Here is a 17,415-nt window from a genome sequence, read left to right as displayed (position 1 = left end):
CTGTATTGTATGCAGCAATATGTAATGATGATAATATTGTTGTGACGCAGATGGATATTGGGTATTATAATGAGCTAATTATCTGCAGATTACTCAAAATATGTCTTTCTCTGGACCTTAATCAGGTATCTTTCATTTGTCCTCTCTCCTCCTCAGAGCTGCATTCGTTCCTGCAGACCCTGCTGAACCTTCTCCAGAGAGCAGATACATTAAAGACAAGGTAGACCTGACCTTCTTCACCCAAACCCTGCCTCAGCTGGTCGAACACATCTACAGCTCAGCCCTGAACGCCAAGGAAAGGGAGAGGAGGGAGAATCCACGGGGAACAGGTATGGCACCGGCTCCCCACTACTGCGCCCCTTCTAACCTCCTCGTACCATCTATCCCTCCCCACCCTGGCTCTGTTACTCTCCTACATTCGTCTTATCCCCCACCACACACCCGACTACTACTACCCTACCACCCTACTACTTACTATCCTAGTACTGTAACCCCCCCCCACCACCTCTGCTACTCCCACCCCCATTCCTCCTCAACACCATGTCAAAAACACTCATACTTTACCCCTCTGTATAGATAAGAATAACATTTATTAATTATATTTATTATTATTAATATGCATTTATTATTATTATTATTCTGTATTTATTAGAATTATTATTATTATCATCAGTAGTAGTATTATTATGAAGTATTATTGTTGTTATTATTATAAATACAGAAGTGTGTGTCCCATGGCTGCATGTGTGTTACTGGGGTATTATTTGTTAAAGAACAGGTAGGGGGTACTGTCCGGTCAGGGCCAGTGGAGACGGGTCCTGGGCTGTTCCAGAAGGTTGGCCCCCTGGTGGCCGACTGGGAGAACTGCCTCAGGGGCATTGCTGAGGAGCTGGACACGCAGACACATGGACAGACAGAGGGACAGACAGATGGACAGACACACGACTCCAAACCACTGAGCCAAGAAGGGAGACTTTTCCTCCAGGTAGACTATAGTGAACTCAACTCTTCTTTCACACTTTAAAAGGTTTGCCAGGGTCACTTTGTCTGTCTGCTACAGTAATGATCGTCTCCCATGAGGACCCTGAGTTGTACTATTTTACTGTATATTCAGTAGCTATAGCAACACTACTTATAGGACCCCGTGTTGTACTATTTTACTGTATATTCAGTAGCTATAGCAACACTACTTATAGGACCCCGTGTTGTACTATTTTACTGTATATTCAGTAGCTATAGTAACACTACTTATAGGACTGTGTGTTGTACTATTTTACTGTATATTCAGTAGCTATAGCAACACTACTTATAGGACTGTGTGTTGTACTATTTTACTGTATATTCAGTAGCTATAGTAACACTACTTATAGGATTGTGTGTTGTACTATTTTACTGTATATTCAGTAGCTATAGCAACACTACTTATAGGACTGTGTGTTGTACTATTTTACTGTATATTCAGTAGCTATAGTAACATTATAGTTTGTTTTACTGTTGTACTATTTTACTGTATATTCAGTAGCTATAGCAACACTACTTATAGGACCCCGTGTTGTACTATTTTACTGTATATTCAGTAGCTATAGCAACACTACTTATAGGACTGTGTTGTACTATTTTACTGTATATTCAGTAGCTATAGCAACACTACTTATAGGACTGTGTGTTGTACTATTTTACTGTATATTCAGTAGCTATAGCAACACTACTTATAGGACTGTGTGTTGTACTATTTTACTGTATATTCAGTAGCTATAGTAACACTACTTATAGGACTGTGTGTTGTACTATTTTACTGTATATTCAGTAGCTATAGCAACACTACTTATAGGACTGTGTGTTGTACTATTTTACTGTATATTCAGTAGCTATAGCAACACTACTTATAGGACTGTGTGTTGTACTATTTTACTGTATATTCAGTAGCTATAGCAACACTACTTATAGGACTGTGTGTTGTACTATTTTACTGTATATTCAGTAGCTATAGCAACACTACTTTTAGGACCCCGTGTTGTACTATTTTACTGTATATTCAGTAGCTATAGTAACATTATAGTTTTTTTTACTGTTGTACTATTTTACTGTATATTCAGTAGCTATAGCAACACTACTTATAGGACTGTGTGTTGTACTATTTTACTGTATATTCAGTAGCTATAGCAACACTACTTATAGGACCCCGTGTTGTACTATTTTACTGTATATTCAGTAGCTATAGCAACACTACTTATAGGACTGTGTGTTGTACTATTTTACTGTATATTCAGTAGCTATAGTAACACTACTTATAGGATTGTGTGTTGTACTATTTTACTGTATATTCAGTAGCTATAGCAACACTACTTATAGGACTGTGTGTTGTACTATTTTACTGTATATTCAGTAGCTATAGTAACATTATAGTTTGTTTTACTGTTGTACTATTTTACTGTATATTCAGTAGCTATAGCAACACTACTTATAGGACCCCGTGTTGTACTATTTTACTGTATATTCAGTAGCTATAGCAACACTACTTATAGGACTGTGTTGTACTATTTTACTGTATATTCAGTAGCTATAGCAACACTACTTTTAGGACTGTGTGTTGTACTATTTTACTGTATATTCAGTAGCTATAGCAACACTACTTATAGGACTGTGTGTTGTACTATTTTACTGTATATTCAGTAGCTATAGTAACACTACTTATAGGACTGTGTGTTGTACTATTTTACTGTATATTCAGTAGCTATAGCAACACTACTTATAGGACTGTGTGTTGTACTATTTTACTGTATATTCAGTAGCTATAGCAACACTACTTATAGGACTGTGTGTTGTACTATTTTACTGTATATTCAGTAGCTATAGCAACACTACTTATAGGACTGTGTGTTGTACTATTTTACTGTATATTCAGTAGCTATAGCAACACTACTTTTAGGACCCCGTGTTGTACTATTTTACTGTATATTCAGTAGCTATAGTAACATTATAGTTTTTTTTACTGTTGTACTATTTTACTGTATATTCAGTAGCTATAGCAACACTACTTATAGGACTGTGTGTTGTACTATTTTACTGTATATTCAGTAGCTATAGCAACACTACTTATAGGACCCCGTGTTGTACTATTTTACTGTATATTCAGTAGCTATAGCAACACTACTTATAGGACTGTGTGTTGTACTATTTTACTGTATATTCAGTAGCTATAGCAACACTACTTATAGGACTGTGTGTTGTACTATTTTACTGTATATTCAGTAGCTATAGCAACACTACTTATAGGACTGTGTGTTGTACTATTTTACTGTATATTCAGTAGCTATAGTAACACTACTTATAGGACTGTGTGTTGTACTATTTTACTGTATATTCAGTAGCTATAGCAACACTACTTATAGGACTGTGTGTTGTACTATTTTACTGTATATTCAGTAGCTATAGCAACACTACTTATAGGACTGTGTGTTGTACTATTTTACTGTATATTCAGTAGCTATAGCAACACTACTTATAGGACTGTGTGTTGTACTATTTTACTGTATATTCAGTAGCTATAGCAACACTACTTATAGGACTGTGTGTTGTACTATTTTACTGTATATTCAGTAGCTATAGCAACACTACTTTTAGGACCCCGTGTTGTACTATTTTACTGTATATTCAGTAGCTATAGTAACATTATAGTTTGTTTTACTGTTGTACTATGCTATACTGTAGCATATATGTTAGTCTGTGCTTTACTATACCAGTTTTTAACCATGTTTCTGATGTCATTTCCAGGCAGAGGACCGCTCTCTCTGTCATTTGGAGGGGAAGTACCAGACCATGATCTGGGCCTTACGCTCCAAACTGGGCTCCAGACTCATTCCTCCAGTCCTGCACCTGGATACAGCCCCCTTACAGCAAGACTCCCCCCACATTCCTGCTTTTCCCACCAGAGAGTCACCCACCTCATTCCCCCCTCCGGAATCTCCAGAATCTCTCTTCACAGCCCTCATCAGTGAAATCCGTAAATTCGGGACACAGAATGAAATGACGACAGAAGATGTAGAAATGAATGTGACGTCTTTTGAAGAGGAGACATTTTCTGATCCAGCATCAGTCAGCTCAGTAGACCCTTCTGATTGGCTGGACAAAGCTGTGACAGAACACACAACGTTACAGCGTCAATTCCCGTCTCTGTCCACTGTCAGCAGCACAAAGTCTCCCATAGCAACAACCTCTGACTCCAGACAAACTCTACTTCCTGGTTCTCCCTCCCTCCGGGTTTCCCTCAACCACAAGAGACTCAGGAGTCTCCACAAGAGGCAGATACCTAGGGTTAACGGTACGTATCACAGTAAGGTCTGTACAGTGCATTCGGAAAGTTACATTTTGTTACGTTACAACCTTGTTCTAAAATTGATTAACCCTCCTGTTGTGTTTTTTTCATGTTAATTAATTCTGTGTTCCTGGTCCAAAATGACTGCCAAATTATAGATGATTATAAATCCATAATCATACATATCTTATCACCTAATGTTGTGTTAAATCTTTTTATCAACTTAAGTTATTGTGAACATTACAAGTTTTGAACTTCTATTTGCTATTTATGGCCTGCAGGTTTCATTGACCTGAGCTCATACAACTAGTTTTTGAGTAAAAAAAGCATCATGTATGGATTATTTTGACTATAACAAATACTCAGATGAAACTTATTGTGCTACTTATCACAGACTACTTTGTGTCACAGTTTAATAAGGACTCTCTCCTCACCAGAGTCATGATCAAAGATATGATCAAGAGTCTCACATACAGCATATAATTTGGTAATTGTGCTGCCACAGAATGAATTGTGATCAAGGCCTCAATAAAGCTTTATATACCAGAGCTGTGAGAAAAGTTCTATATATTATTGAAACAATGTTGCGATTGTTTGTGAGAATTCCAACAGGTGTGCTTCTCATGGGGGAAAGATTATATTGGGGAAAGGTTCCTGTGGGGGTTGCCATGGAAGCCAAGAAGGGGAGTGAGGTGTTCTCAAACCCTTCCTCAAACACTTCCTCTTCCAGACCCCCACATGCATGTGTGTGTGTTCTCAAACACACATGCATGTGGGGGTCTGGGAGAGGAAGTGTGTCCATCTGATGAATGGGCATGTGCCTGAACTCAATTTTATACACTAATTGTAGTCTCCCCATTCATTTCTAATGACCGGTCATTTTTGACCAGGAACACCACAGGTCTACAAAAGTGAAATAAAACACCCAAAATGTAATGAAAATCATCAAAATGCATTTTGTGTGTTCAGATGCCCTATGTGGACAAAGTCATGGAACCTTATGACAATCAGATTAAATTAACTACATTTTTCAGAGAGAACTTGTACATCGGTCCAATTCGACCAGAACACAGCAGGAGGGTTAAATATTTTTTTCCCTCATTAATCTACACACAGTGCCTTGAAAAAGTATTAATCCCCCTTGGTATTTTTCCTATTTTGTTGCATTACAACCTGTCATTTAAATTGATTTTAATTTGTATTTCATGTAATGGACACAAAATAATCCAAATTGGTGAAGTGAAATGAAAAAAATAACTAAAAAACTCTAAAAAAAAAAAAAAAAAACGGAAAAGTGGTAGGTGCATATGTATTCACCCCCTTTGCATATGTATTCACCCCCTTTACATATGTATTCACTCCCTTTGCATATGTATTCACTCCCTTTGCATATGTATTCACCCCCTTTACATATGTATTCACTCCCTTTACATATGTATTCACTCCCTTTGCATATGTATTCACCTCCTTTGCATATGTATTCACCCCCTTTGCATATGTATTCACCCCCTTTACATATGTATTCACCCCCTTTGCATATGTATTCACCCCCTTTACATATGTATTCACTCCCTTTACATATGTATTCACCCTCTTTGCATATGTATTCACCCCCTTTACATATGTATTCACTCCCTTTCCATATGTATTCACCTCCTTTACATATGTATTCACTCCCTTTACATATGTATTCACCCCCTTTACATATGTATTCACCCACTTTACATATGTATTCACTCCCTTTGCATATGTATTCACCTCCTTTACATATGTATTCACTCCCTTTACATATGTATTCACTCCCTTTGCATATGTATTCACCCCCTTCACATATGTATTCACTCCCTTTACATATGTATTCACTCCCTTCACATATGTATTCACTCCCTTTACATATGTATTCACCCCCTTTACATATGTATTCACTCCCTTTACATATGTATTCACCCACTTTACATATGTATTCACTCCCTTTGCATATGTATTCACCTCCTTTACATATGTATTCACTCCCTTTACATATGTATTCACTCCCTTTACATATGTATTCACCCACTTTACATATGTATTCACTCCCTTTGCATATGTATTCACCCCCTTTGCATATGTATTCACCCCCTTTGCATATGTATTCACCCCTTTGCATATGTATTCACCCCTTTGCATATGTATTCACCCCCTTTACATATGTATTCACTCCCTTTCCATATGTATTCACTCCCTTTACATATGTATTCACCCCCTTTACATATGTATTCACCCCCTTTACATATGTATTCACCCCCTTTACATATGTATTCACTCCCTTTGCATATGTATTCACTCCCTTTACATATGTATTCACTCCCTTTACATATGTATTCACTCCCTTTACATATGTATTCACCCCCTTTACATATGTATTCACCCCCTTTACATATGTATTCACTCCCTTTACATATGTATTCACCTCCTTTACATATGTATTCACTTCCTTTGCATATGTATTCACTCCCTTTACATATGTATTCACCTCCTTTACATATGTATTCACTCCCTTTGCATATGTATTCACCCCCTTTACATATGTATTCACCCCCTTTGCATATGTATTCACTCCCTTTGCATATGTATTCACCCCCTTTACATATGTATTCACTCCCTTTACATATGTATTCACCTCCTTTACATATGTATTCACCCCCTTTACATATGTATTCACCTCCTTTACATATGTATTCACCCCCCTTGCATATGTATTCACTCCCTTTACATATGTATTCGCTCCCTTTGCATATGTATTCACCACCTTTACATATGTATTCACTCCCTTTGCATATGTATTCACCCCCTTTACATATGTATTCACTTCCTTTACATATGTATTCACTCCCTTTACATATGTATTCACCCCCTTTACATATGTATTCACTCCCTTTGCATATGTATTCACCACCTTTACATATGTATTCACCCCCTTTACATATGTATTCACTCCCTTTGCATATGTATTCACCCCCTTTACATATGTATTCACTCCCTTTGCATATGTATTCACCCCTTTACATATGTATTCACTCCCTTTACATATGTATTCACTCCCTTTACATATGTATTCACCCCCTTTACATATGTATTCACTCCCTTTACATATGTATTCACTCCCTTTGCATATGTATTCACCCCCTTTGCATATGTATTCACCCCCTTTGCATATGTATTCACCCCCTTTACATATGTATTCACCCCCTTTACATATGTATTCACTCCCTTTACATATGTATTCACTCCCTTTACATATGTATTCACTCCCTTTGCATATGTATTCACTCCCTTTACATATGTATTCACCCCCTTTACATATGTATTCACCTCCTTTACATATGTATTCACTCCCTTTACATATGTATTCACTCCCTTTACATATGTATTCACCCCCTTTACATATGTATTCACCCCTTTACATATGTATTCACTCCCTTTACATATGTATTCACTCCCTTTACATATGTATTCACCCCCTTTACATATGTATTCACCCCCTTTACATATGTATTCACCCCCTTTGCATATGTATTCACCCCCTTTTACATATGTATTCACCTCCTTTGCATATGTATTCACTCCCTTTACATATGTATTCACCTCCTTTACATATGTATTCACTCCCTTTGCATATGTATTCACCCCCTTTACATATGTATTCACCTCCTTTACATATGTATTCACCTCCTTTACATATGTATTCACTCCCTTTACATATGTATTCACTCCCTTTACATATGTATTCACTCCCTTTACATATGTATTCACTCCCTTTACATATGTATTCACCCCCTTTACATATGTATTCACCCCCTTTACATATGTATTCACTCCCTTTACATATGTATTCACTCCCTTTACATATGTATTCACTCCCTTTACATATGTATTCACTCCCTTTACATATGTATTCACTCCCTTTACATATGTATTCACTCCCTTTACATATGTATTCACTCCCTTTACATATGTAATCACCCCCTTTACATATGTATTCACCTCCTTTACATATGTATTCACCTCCTTTACATATGTATTCACTCCCTTTGCATATGTATTCACCCCCTTTACATATGTATTCACCTCCTTTACATATGTATTCACCTCCTTTACATATGTATTCACCTCCTTTACATATGTATTCACCCCCTTTACATATGTATTCACTCCCTTTACATATGTATTCACCCCCTTTACATATGTATTCACCCCCTTTACATATGTATTCACCCCCTTTACATATGTATTCACTCCCTTTACATATGTATTCACCTCCTTTACATATGTATTCACCCCATTTACATATGTATTCACTCCCTTTACATATGTATTCACCTCCTTTACATATGTATTCACTCCCTTTACATATGTATTCACTCCCTTTACATATGTATTCACTCCCTTTACATATGTATTCACTCCCTTTGCATATGTATTCACTCCCTTTACATATGTATTCACCCCCTTTGCATATGTATTCACCCCCTTTGCATATGTATTCACTCCCTTTACAAATGTATTCACTCCCTTTACATATGTATTCACTCCCTTTACATATGTATTCACCTCCTTTACATATGTATTCACTCCCTTTACATATGTATTCACTCCCTTTACATATGTATTCACTCCCTTTGCATATGTATTCACTCCCTTTACATATGTATTCACCCCCTTTACATATGTATTCACTCCCTTTACATATGTATTCACCCCCTTTACATATGTATTCACTCCCTTTGTATATGTATTCACTCCCTTTACATATGTATTCACTCCCTTTACATATGTATTCACATCCTTTGCATATGTATTCACTCCCTTTACATATGTATTCACCCCTTTACATATGTATTCACTCCCTTTGCATATGTATTCACCCCCTTTACATATGTATTCACTCCCTTTGCATATGTATTCACTCCCTTTACATATGTATTCACCCCCTTTACATATGTATTCACTCCCTTTGCATATGTATTCACTCCCTTTACATATGTATTCACTCCCTTTACATATGTATTCACCCCCTTTACATATGTATTCACTCCCTTTGCATATGTATTCACTCCCTTTACATATGTATTCACATCCTTTGCATATGTATTCACTCCCTTTACATATGTATTCACCCCTTTACATATGTATTCACTCCCTTTGCATATGTATTCACCCCCTTTACATATGTATTCACTCCCTTTGCATATGTATTCACTCCCTTTACATATGTATTCACCCCCTTTGCATATGTATTCACTCCCTTTACATATGTATTCACTCCCTTTACATATGTATTCACTCCCTTTACATATGTATTCACCTCCTTTACATATGTATTTACCCCCTTTACATATGTATTCACTCCCTTTACATATGTATTCACTCCCTTTACATATGTATTCACCCCTTTACATATGTATTCACTCCCTTTGCATATGTATTCACCCCCTTTACATATGTATTCACCTCCTTTACATATGTATTCACTCCCTTTGCATATGTATTCACTCCCTTTGCATATGTATTCACCCCCTTTACATATGTATTCACTCCCTTTGTATATGTATTCACTCCCTTTACATATGTATTCACTCCCTTTACATATGTATTCACATCCTTTGCATATGTATTCACTCCCTTTACATATGTATTCATCCCTTTACATATGTATTCACTCCCTTTGCATATGTATTCACCCCCTTTACATATGTATTCACTCCCTTTGCATATGTATTCACACCCTTTACATATGTATTCACCCCCTTTACATATGTATTCACTCCCTTTACATATGTATTCACCCCCTTTACAGATGTATTCACTCCCTTTGCATATGTATTCACTCCCTTTACATATGTATTCACTCCTTTACATATGTATTCACTCCCTTTACATATGTATTCACCTCCTTTACATATGTATTCACCCCCTTTGCATATGTATTCACTCCCTTTACATATGTATTCACCCCCTTTGCATATGTATTCACTCCCTTTGCATATGTATTCACTCCCTTTACATATGTATTCACTCCCTTTACATATGTATTCACTCCCTTTACATATGTATTCACCCCTTTACATATGTATTCACTCCCTTTGCATATGTATTCACCCCCTTTACATATGTATTCACATCCTTTGCATATGTATTCACTCCCTTTACATATGTATTCACCCCTTTACATATGTATTCACTCCCTTTGCATATGTATTCACCCCCTTTACATATGTATTCACTCCCTTTGCATATGTATTCATTCCCTTTACATATGTATTCACTCCCTTTACATATGTATTCACCTCCTTTACATATGTATTCACTCCCTTTACATATGTATTCACCTCCTTTACATATGTATTCACCCCCTTTACATATGTATTCACCTCCTTTACATATGTATTCACCCCCTTTACTTATGTATTCACCTCCTTTGCATATGTATTCACTCCCTTTACAAATGTATTCACTCCCTTTACATATGTATTCACCTCCTTTACATATGTATTCACCTCCTTTACATATGTATTCACCCCCTTTGCATATGTATTCACTCCCTTTACATATGTATTCACATCCTTTGCATATGTATTCACTCCCTTTGCATATGTATTCACCCCCTTTGCTATGAAGCCCCTAAATAAGATCTGGTATAACCAATTACCTTCAGAAGTCACATAATTAGTGAAATAAAGTCCAGCTGTGTGCAATCTAAGCGTCACTTGATCTCAGTATATATACACTTGTTCTGAAAGGCCCCAAAGTCTGCAATACTACTAAGCAAGGGGCACCACCAAGCAAGCAGCACCATGAAGACCAAAGAGCTCTTAAAATCTATTTTAATTCCAGGTTGTAAGGCAACAAAATAGGAAAAATGCCAAGGGGGGTGAATACTTTTGCAAGCCACTGTAATACCCCATAATGACAAAGCGAAAACAGGTTTTTAGACATTTTTACAAATATATTAAAAATAAAAAACGGATACTTTATTTACATAAGTAATTAAACCCTTTGCTTTGAGACTCGAAATATAGCTCAGGTGTATCCTGTTTCCATTGATCATACTTGTGATGTTTCTATAACTTGATTGGAGTCCACCTGCAGTACAGTTAATTGATTGGACATGATTTGGAAAGGCCCACACCTGTCTATGGAAGGTCCAACAGTGCATGTCAGAGCAGCAACCAAGCCATGAGGTAGCAACAACCAAGCCATGAGCTGTCCGTAGAGTTCCGAGACAGGATTGTGTCGAGGCACAGATCTGGAGAATTGTACCAAGATATTTCTGAAGCATTGAAGGTCCCCAAGAACACAGTGGCCTCCCATCATTCTTAAATGGAAGAAGTTTGAATAAAGGCCTTGTTCAGGGAGGAGAGATCCTTGATGAAATCCTGCTCCAGAGCGCTCAGGACCTCAGACTGGGGCAGAGGTTCACCCTCCAAGAGGACAATGACCCACAGCCAAGACAATGCAGGAGTGGCTTCAGGACGAGTCTCTGAATGTCCTTGAGTGGCCCAGCCAGAGCCCGGACTTCAACCCAATCTAACATCTCTGGAGAGACCTGAAAATTCCTGTGCAACGCTCCACATCCAACCTGACAGAGCTTTACAGGATCTGCAGAGAAGAATGGGAGAAACTCCCCAAATACAGGTGTCAAATCAAACTTTGTCACATGAGCCAAATACAACAAGTGTAGTCCTTACCGTGAAATGCTTACTTACAAGCCCTTAACCAACAGTGAAATTCAAGAAGAGTTACGAAAATATTTACCAAATAAACTAAAGTAAAAAATAATAAAAAGTAACACAATAACAATAACAAGGCTATATACAGGGGGTACCGGTATCGAGTCAGTGTACAGGTTAGCTGAGGTCATTTGTACATGTAGGTAGGGGTGAAGTGACTATGCATAGATATTTAATAGCGAGTAGCAGCAGTGTGCAAAACAAATGGAGGGGGGATGGCAGGAAGCTTCCAGTCTGGATGGCAGGAAGCTTGGCCCCGGTGATGTACTGGGCTGTACGTACTACCCTCTGTAGCGCCTTATGGTCAGATGCCGAACAGTTGCCATATCAGGCGGTGATGCAACCGGTCAGGATGCTCTCAATGGTGAAACTGTATACGTTTTTGAGGATCTGGGGACCAATGCCAAATCTTTTCAGTCTCCTGAGTAGGAAAAAGTTTTTTCGTGCCCTCTTCACGACTGTCTTTGTTGTGTTTGGACCATAATATATCGTTGGTAATGTGGACACCAAGGAACTTGAAACTCTCGACCCGCTCCACTACAGCCCCGTCGATGTTAATGTGGGCCTGTTCGGCCCACCTTTTCTTGTAGTCCACGATCAGCTTCTTTGTCTTGCTCACATTGAGGGAGAGGTTGTTGCACTGGCACGACATTGTCAGGTCTCTGAACTCTTACCTATAGGCTGTCTCATCATTGTCGGTGATCAGGCCTAACACTGTTGTGTCGTCAGCAAACTTAATGATGGTCTTGGAGTCGTGTTTGGCCAAGGTGTGCCAAGCTTGTAGCGTCATACCCAAGAAGACTTGAGGCTGTAATCGCTGCCAAAGGTGCTTCAACAAAGTACTGAGTAAAGGGTACTTTTTAAATATTTATTTTTATAAATAAGTAAAAAGGTCTAAAACCCTGTTTTTGCTTTGTGATTATGGGGTATTGTGTGTAGATTGATGAAGGGGAGAAATTTATTTTAGAATAAGGCTGTAACGTAACAAAATGTGGAAAAAGTCAAGGGGTCTGTATACTTTCTGATGGCACTGTATGTCTCTGTGATATAATGTCATAATATATCGTATGTCTCTGTGATATAATGTCATAATATATCGTATGTCTCTGTGATATAATGTCATAATATATCGTATGTCTCTGTGATATAATGTCATAATATATCGTATGTCTCTGTGATATAATATATCGTATGTCTCTGTAATATAATGTCATAATATATCGTATGTCTCTGTAATATAATGTCATAATATATCGTATGTCTCTGTGATATAATGTCATAATATATCGTATGTCTCTGTGATATAATGTCATAATATATCGTATGTCTCTGTAATATAATGTCATAATATATTGCATGTCTCTGTGATATAATGTCATAATATATCGTATGTCTCTGTAATATAATGTCATAATATATCTCGTATGTCTCTGTGATATAATGTCATAATATATCGTATGTCTCTGTGATATAATGTCATAATATATCGTATGTCTCTGTGATATAATGTCATAATATATCGTATGTCTCTGTGATATAATGTCATAATATATCGTATGTCTCTGTAATATAATGTCATAATATATCTCGTATGTCTCTGATATAATGTCATAATATATCGTATGTCTCTGTAATATAATGTCATAATATATCGTATGTCTCTGTGATATAATGTCATAATATATCGTATGTCTCTGTGATATAATGTCATAATATATCGTATGTCTCTGTAATATAATGTCATAATATATCTCGTATGTCTCTGATATAATGTCATAATATATCGTATGTCTCTGTAATATAATGTCATAATATATCGTATGTCTCTGTGATATAATGTCATAATATATCGTATGTCTCTGTGATATAATGTCATAATATATCGTATGTCTCTGTAATATAATGTCATAATATATCTCGTATGTCTCTGATATAATGTCATAATATATCGTATGTCTCTGTAATATAATGTCATAATATATCGTATGTCTCTGATATAATGTCATAATATATCGTATGTCTCTGTAATATAATGTCATAATATATCGTATGTCTCTGTGATATGTCATAATATATCGTATGTCTCTGATATAATGTCATAATATATCGTATGTCTCTGTAATATAATGTCATAATATATTGCATGTCTCTGTGATATAATGTCATAATATATCGTATGTCTCTGTGATATAATGTCATAATATATCATATGTCTCTGTGATATAATGTCATAATATATCTCGTATGTCTCTGTGATATAATGTCATAATATATCATATGTCTCTGTGATATAATGTCATAATATATCATATGTCTCTGTGATATAATGTCATAATATATCATATGTCTCTGCGATATAATGTCATAATATATCTCGTATGTCTCTGTGATATGTCATAATATATCATATGTCTCTGTGATATAATGTCATAATATATCTCGTATGTCTCTGTGATATAATGTCATAATATATCGTATGTCTCTGTGATATAATGTCATAATATATCGTATGTCTCTGTACTGTATGTGTCTTGTTATTGTGAGATGGAACAGCCTCTAATTCAATAATGTCACATTATTAGCACCCTGAGTTGTTCCTGATCATGTGACATGACTAGGACCAACTCTGGTCCCTAGATAGAGAGAGACTAAACATAAGGCTTGGAGTTTTTCCTGGCTAGGTCTCCTATAGCCCCAGGTCTCCTATAGCTCCAGGTCTCTGTAGCCCCAGGTTTTAAACTCCTAGCCCCATTCATAGAATCTATGTATGCGTGTGTGTTAGCATCAGTAGTACTGGATATTAGCAGCATAATAACAGGTTGGATGTGCATGTTTGACAGCTTGTCCAGGAGTAGCAGAGCCTACCCAGCATGTGAGTGGAATCAGAGACACATACAAGTGGGTCCTGGGCATCCCCACCAAGAACCTCCACATAAACTTCCAGGAAGTGAGTTACACTTCAGTATTTACGGGGTCTATTTACAAGGGACATATTATGTAGAGATTGAACCAGACTTGTGGAGGTCTACAATTTTTTTTTCTGAGGTCTTGGCTGATTTCTTTTGATTTTCCCCTGAAGTTCAAGCAAAAAGGCACTGAGTTTGAAGGTAGGCCTTGAAATACATCCACAGGTACAGTTCCAATTGACTCAAATTATGTCAATTAGCCTATCAGAAGCTTCTAAAGCCGTGACATAATTTTCTGGAATTTTCCAAGCTGTTTAAAGGCACAGTCAACTTAGTGTATGTAAACTTCTGACCCACTGGAATTGTGATACAGTGAATTATAAGTGAAATCATCTGTCTGTAAACAGTTGTTGGAAAAATGACTTGCGTCATGCACAAAGTAGATGTCCTGTCCTAACTGACTTGCCAAAACTATAGTTTGTTAACAAGACATTTGTGGAGTGGTTGAAAAACAAGTTTTAATGACTCCAACCTAAGTGAATGTGATCTTCTGACTTCAACTGTACGTGCATATACTATATTGTTGAAACAATTGATTTTCAGGACAAACTCTCTTAAAATGAATGATCAAAACAAAACCTGGATGCAAATATTATTATATTTCATGAATCACTTACATTTTGTTCAATATAGGGAAAATGCTACATTTCCTAGAATGCATTAGTTTAACCCTCAAGTTGACCCCGAGGCCTTCAAAAAGAAGCCAAACAATGAAATCGTTAGTGGAAATATAATTGGCTATTCTATATACTAAGGTTAAAAGAATATATGAACATTGTTTCCAGAAAAAAGTGATATTCTTTGGTATTTGGAAGTGTGACCTCTCAGATTCAATGAAACACTCATGTTCTATGACTGAGTGGAATTGATTTGAAATGTACTGAATTAAATAATATTTAATGTCAGTCAAACTCAAATTCTAATTGTACATACTGTGGGGGTGTCCAATTCAATTAACAAATGTATAATTTCAACTCCTGAGTTGAATGCGAGCCAAATCTTTCTCTCTTTCTCTCTTTCTCTCTCTCTCTCTCTCTCAGGTGCTAGTAGACCTGAGCTCTATGAACGTTCCTGGTCTGTACGAGGCACGGGTCAAGGCGGTGGTGGTGGGGGGGTCGACCTCTGACCTTTTACAGCCTGGTGGGTTTGGAGAACGGGTCCTTCTACCGTAGCATGCCACGCATCATCGCTCTGGCGCTGGGCGCTCTCAAAACGTAAACACTATCAACAACAGAACAAACACACGTCAAAGACTCAGTGAAGAAGTGGTCTGGAGTCAGCTTGTGGCGGCAGAGACCATAGACATTATCTGCTGGGGAAATGAACCCAGAAGTGACCAGGAGACTGGAGACTACTCATTCAGATGGGAGGAGAGAGGGCAGGCGGTGGGCATTCTAGGAGACCTAAACATAATATACACACACACACACACACACACACACACACACACACACACACACACACACACACACACACACACACACACACACACACACATAGAGCTGCCATATCTGTGTCAGTATATCACCTGTGATTCTCTCAAAGCAACTCTGCTTGTACTCTCTGAAGAACACAGACAGGAGTGGGACATTACAATATGACATAATTTCAGCCCACTGGAGTGCCTGACCTCTGACCTCTATCTGTACACACAGCCTTGAATGTATGCCTTGCAACCGTTCATGGAGATATCTTGTTGTTCTCCATGGCTGGCATAATGCAGTGAGACGCAGCCCATTCTATGAGCCGGTACAAAAAAATAAGTTATCCAAAAATGTCTGTCTTTTGAAAACAGTCCTAAAGCATTGGTTGTACATGCTGTACGTTGGTATCTTCGTTTTGCTATATTTATTTGTATAGAGAGACATGCTTTGTATTTTTGTAAAAAATCTCAGTAAAATGATTATCCCATCTTCTGTGCTTGGTGATACAGTATGCTGTAAGGTAATGTGAAGTGGTGAAACAGTATGCTGTAAGGTAATGTGAAGTGGTGAAACAGTATGCTGTAAGGTAATGTGAAGTGGTGATATAGTATGCTGTAAGGTAATGTGAAGTGGTGATACAGTATGCTGTAAGGTAATGTGAAGTGTTGAAACAGTATGCTGTAAGGTAATGTGAAGTGGTGATACAGTATGCTGTAAGGTAATGTGAAGTGTTGAAACAGTATGCTGTAAGGTAATGTGAAGTGGTGATATAGTATGCTGTAAGGTAATGTGAAGTGGTGATGCTGTATGCTGTAAGGTAATGTGAAGTGGTGATACAGTATGCTGTAAGGTAATGTGAAGTGGTGATGCTGTATGCTGTAAGGTAATGTGAAGTGGTGAAACAGTATGCTGTAAGGTAATGTGAAGTGCACTTCAGTGAA

General features: G+C 37.3%; 1 protein-coding gene across 1 annotated transcript; it reads left to right on the top strand.

Moving 5' to 3' along the window:
- The first annotated feature begins 2,426 nt into the window (after positions 1–2,426).
- On the top strand, positions 2,427–16,531 carry LOC110531008. The gene is made up of 3 exons (XM_036986425.1): positions 2,427–4,321; positions 14,925–15,031; positions 16,091–16,531. Exons 1-3 carry the CDS (start codon positions 3,820–3,822, stop codon positions 16,220–16,222), a joined length of 741 nt encoding a protein of 246 aa, XP_036842320.1. The 5' UTR covers positions 2,427–3,819; the 3' UTR covers positions 16,223–16,531.
- The last annotated feature ends 884 nt before the right edge of the window (positions 16,532–17,415 follow it).

Source organism: Oncorhynchus mykiss, chromosome 8 (assembly GCF_013265735.2).
Source record: "Oncorhynchus mykiss isolate Arlee chromosome 8, USDA_OmykA_1.1, whole genome shotgun sequence".
In the NCBI taxonomy this organism is placed as follows: domain Eukaryota; kingdom Metazoa; phylum Chordata; class Actinopteri; order Salmoniformes; family Salmonidae; genus Oncorhynchus; species Oncorhynchus mykiss.
Note: the sequence above shows the minus strand (reverse complement) of the source record. Positions and strands in the feature narration are given on the sequence as shown.

What these genes read in the sequence shown, in the direction of transcription:
- LOC110531008 (XM_036986425.1), top strand. Translation starts at nt 3,820, where the DNA reads ATGATCTGGGCCTTACGCTCCAAACTGGGCTCCAGACTCATTCCTCCA. An exon ending in GCAGATACCTAGGGTTAACG is followed by an intron (nt 4,322 to 14,924) that starts GTACGTATCACA and finishes CATGTTTGACAG; the next exon opens with CTTGTCCAGGAGTAGCAGAG. An exon ending in TCCACATAAACTTCCAGGAA is followed by an intron (nt 15,032 to 16,090) that starts GTGAGTTACACT and finishes TCTCTCTCTCAG; the next exon opens with GTGCTAGTAGACCTGAGCTC.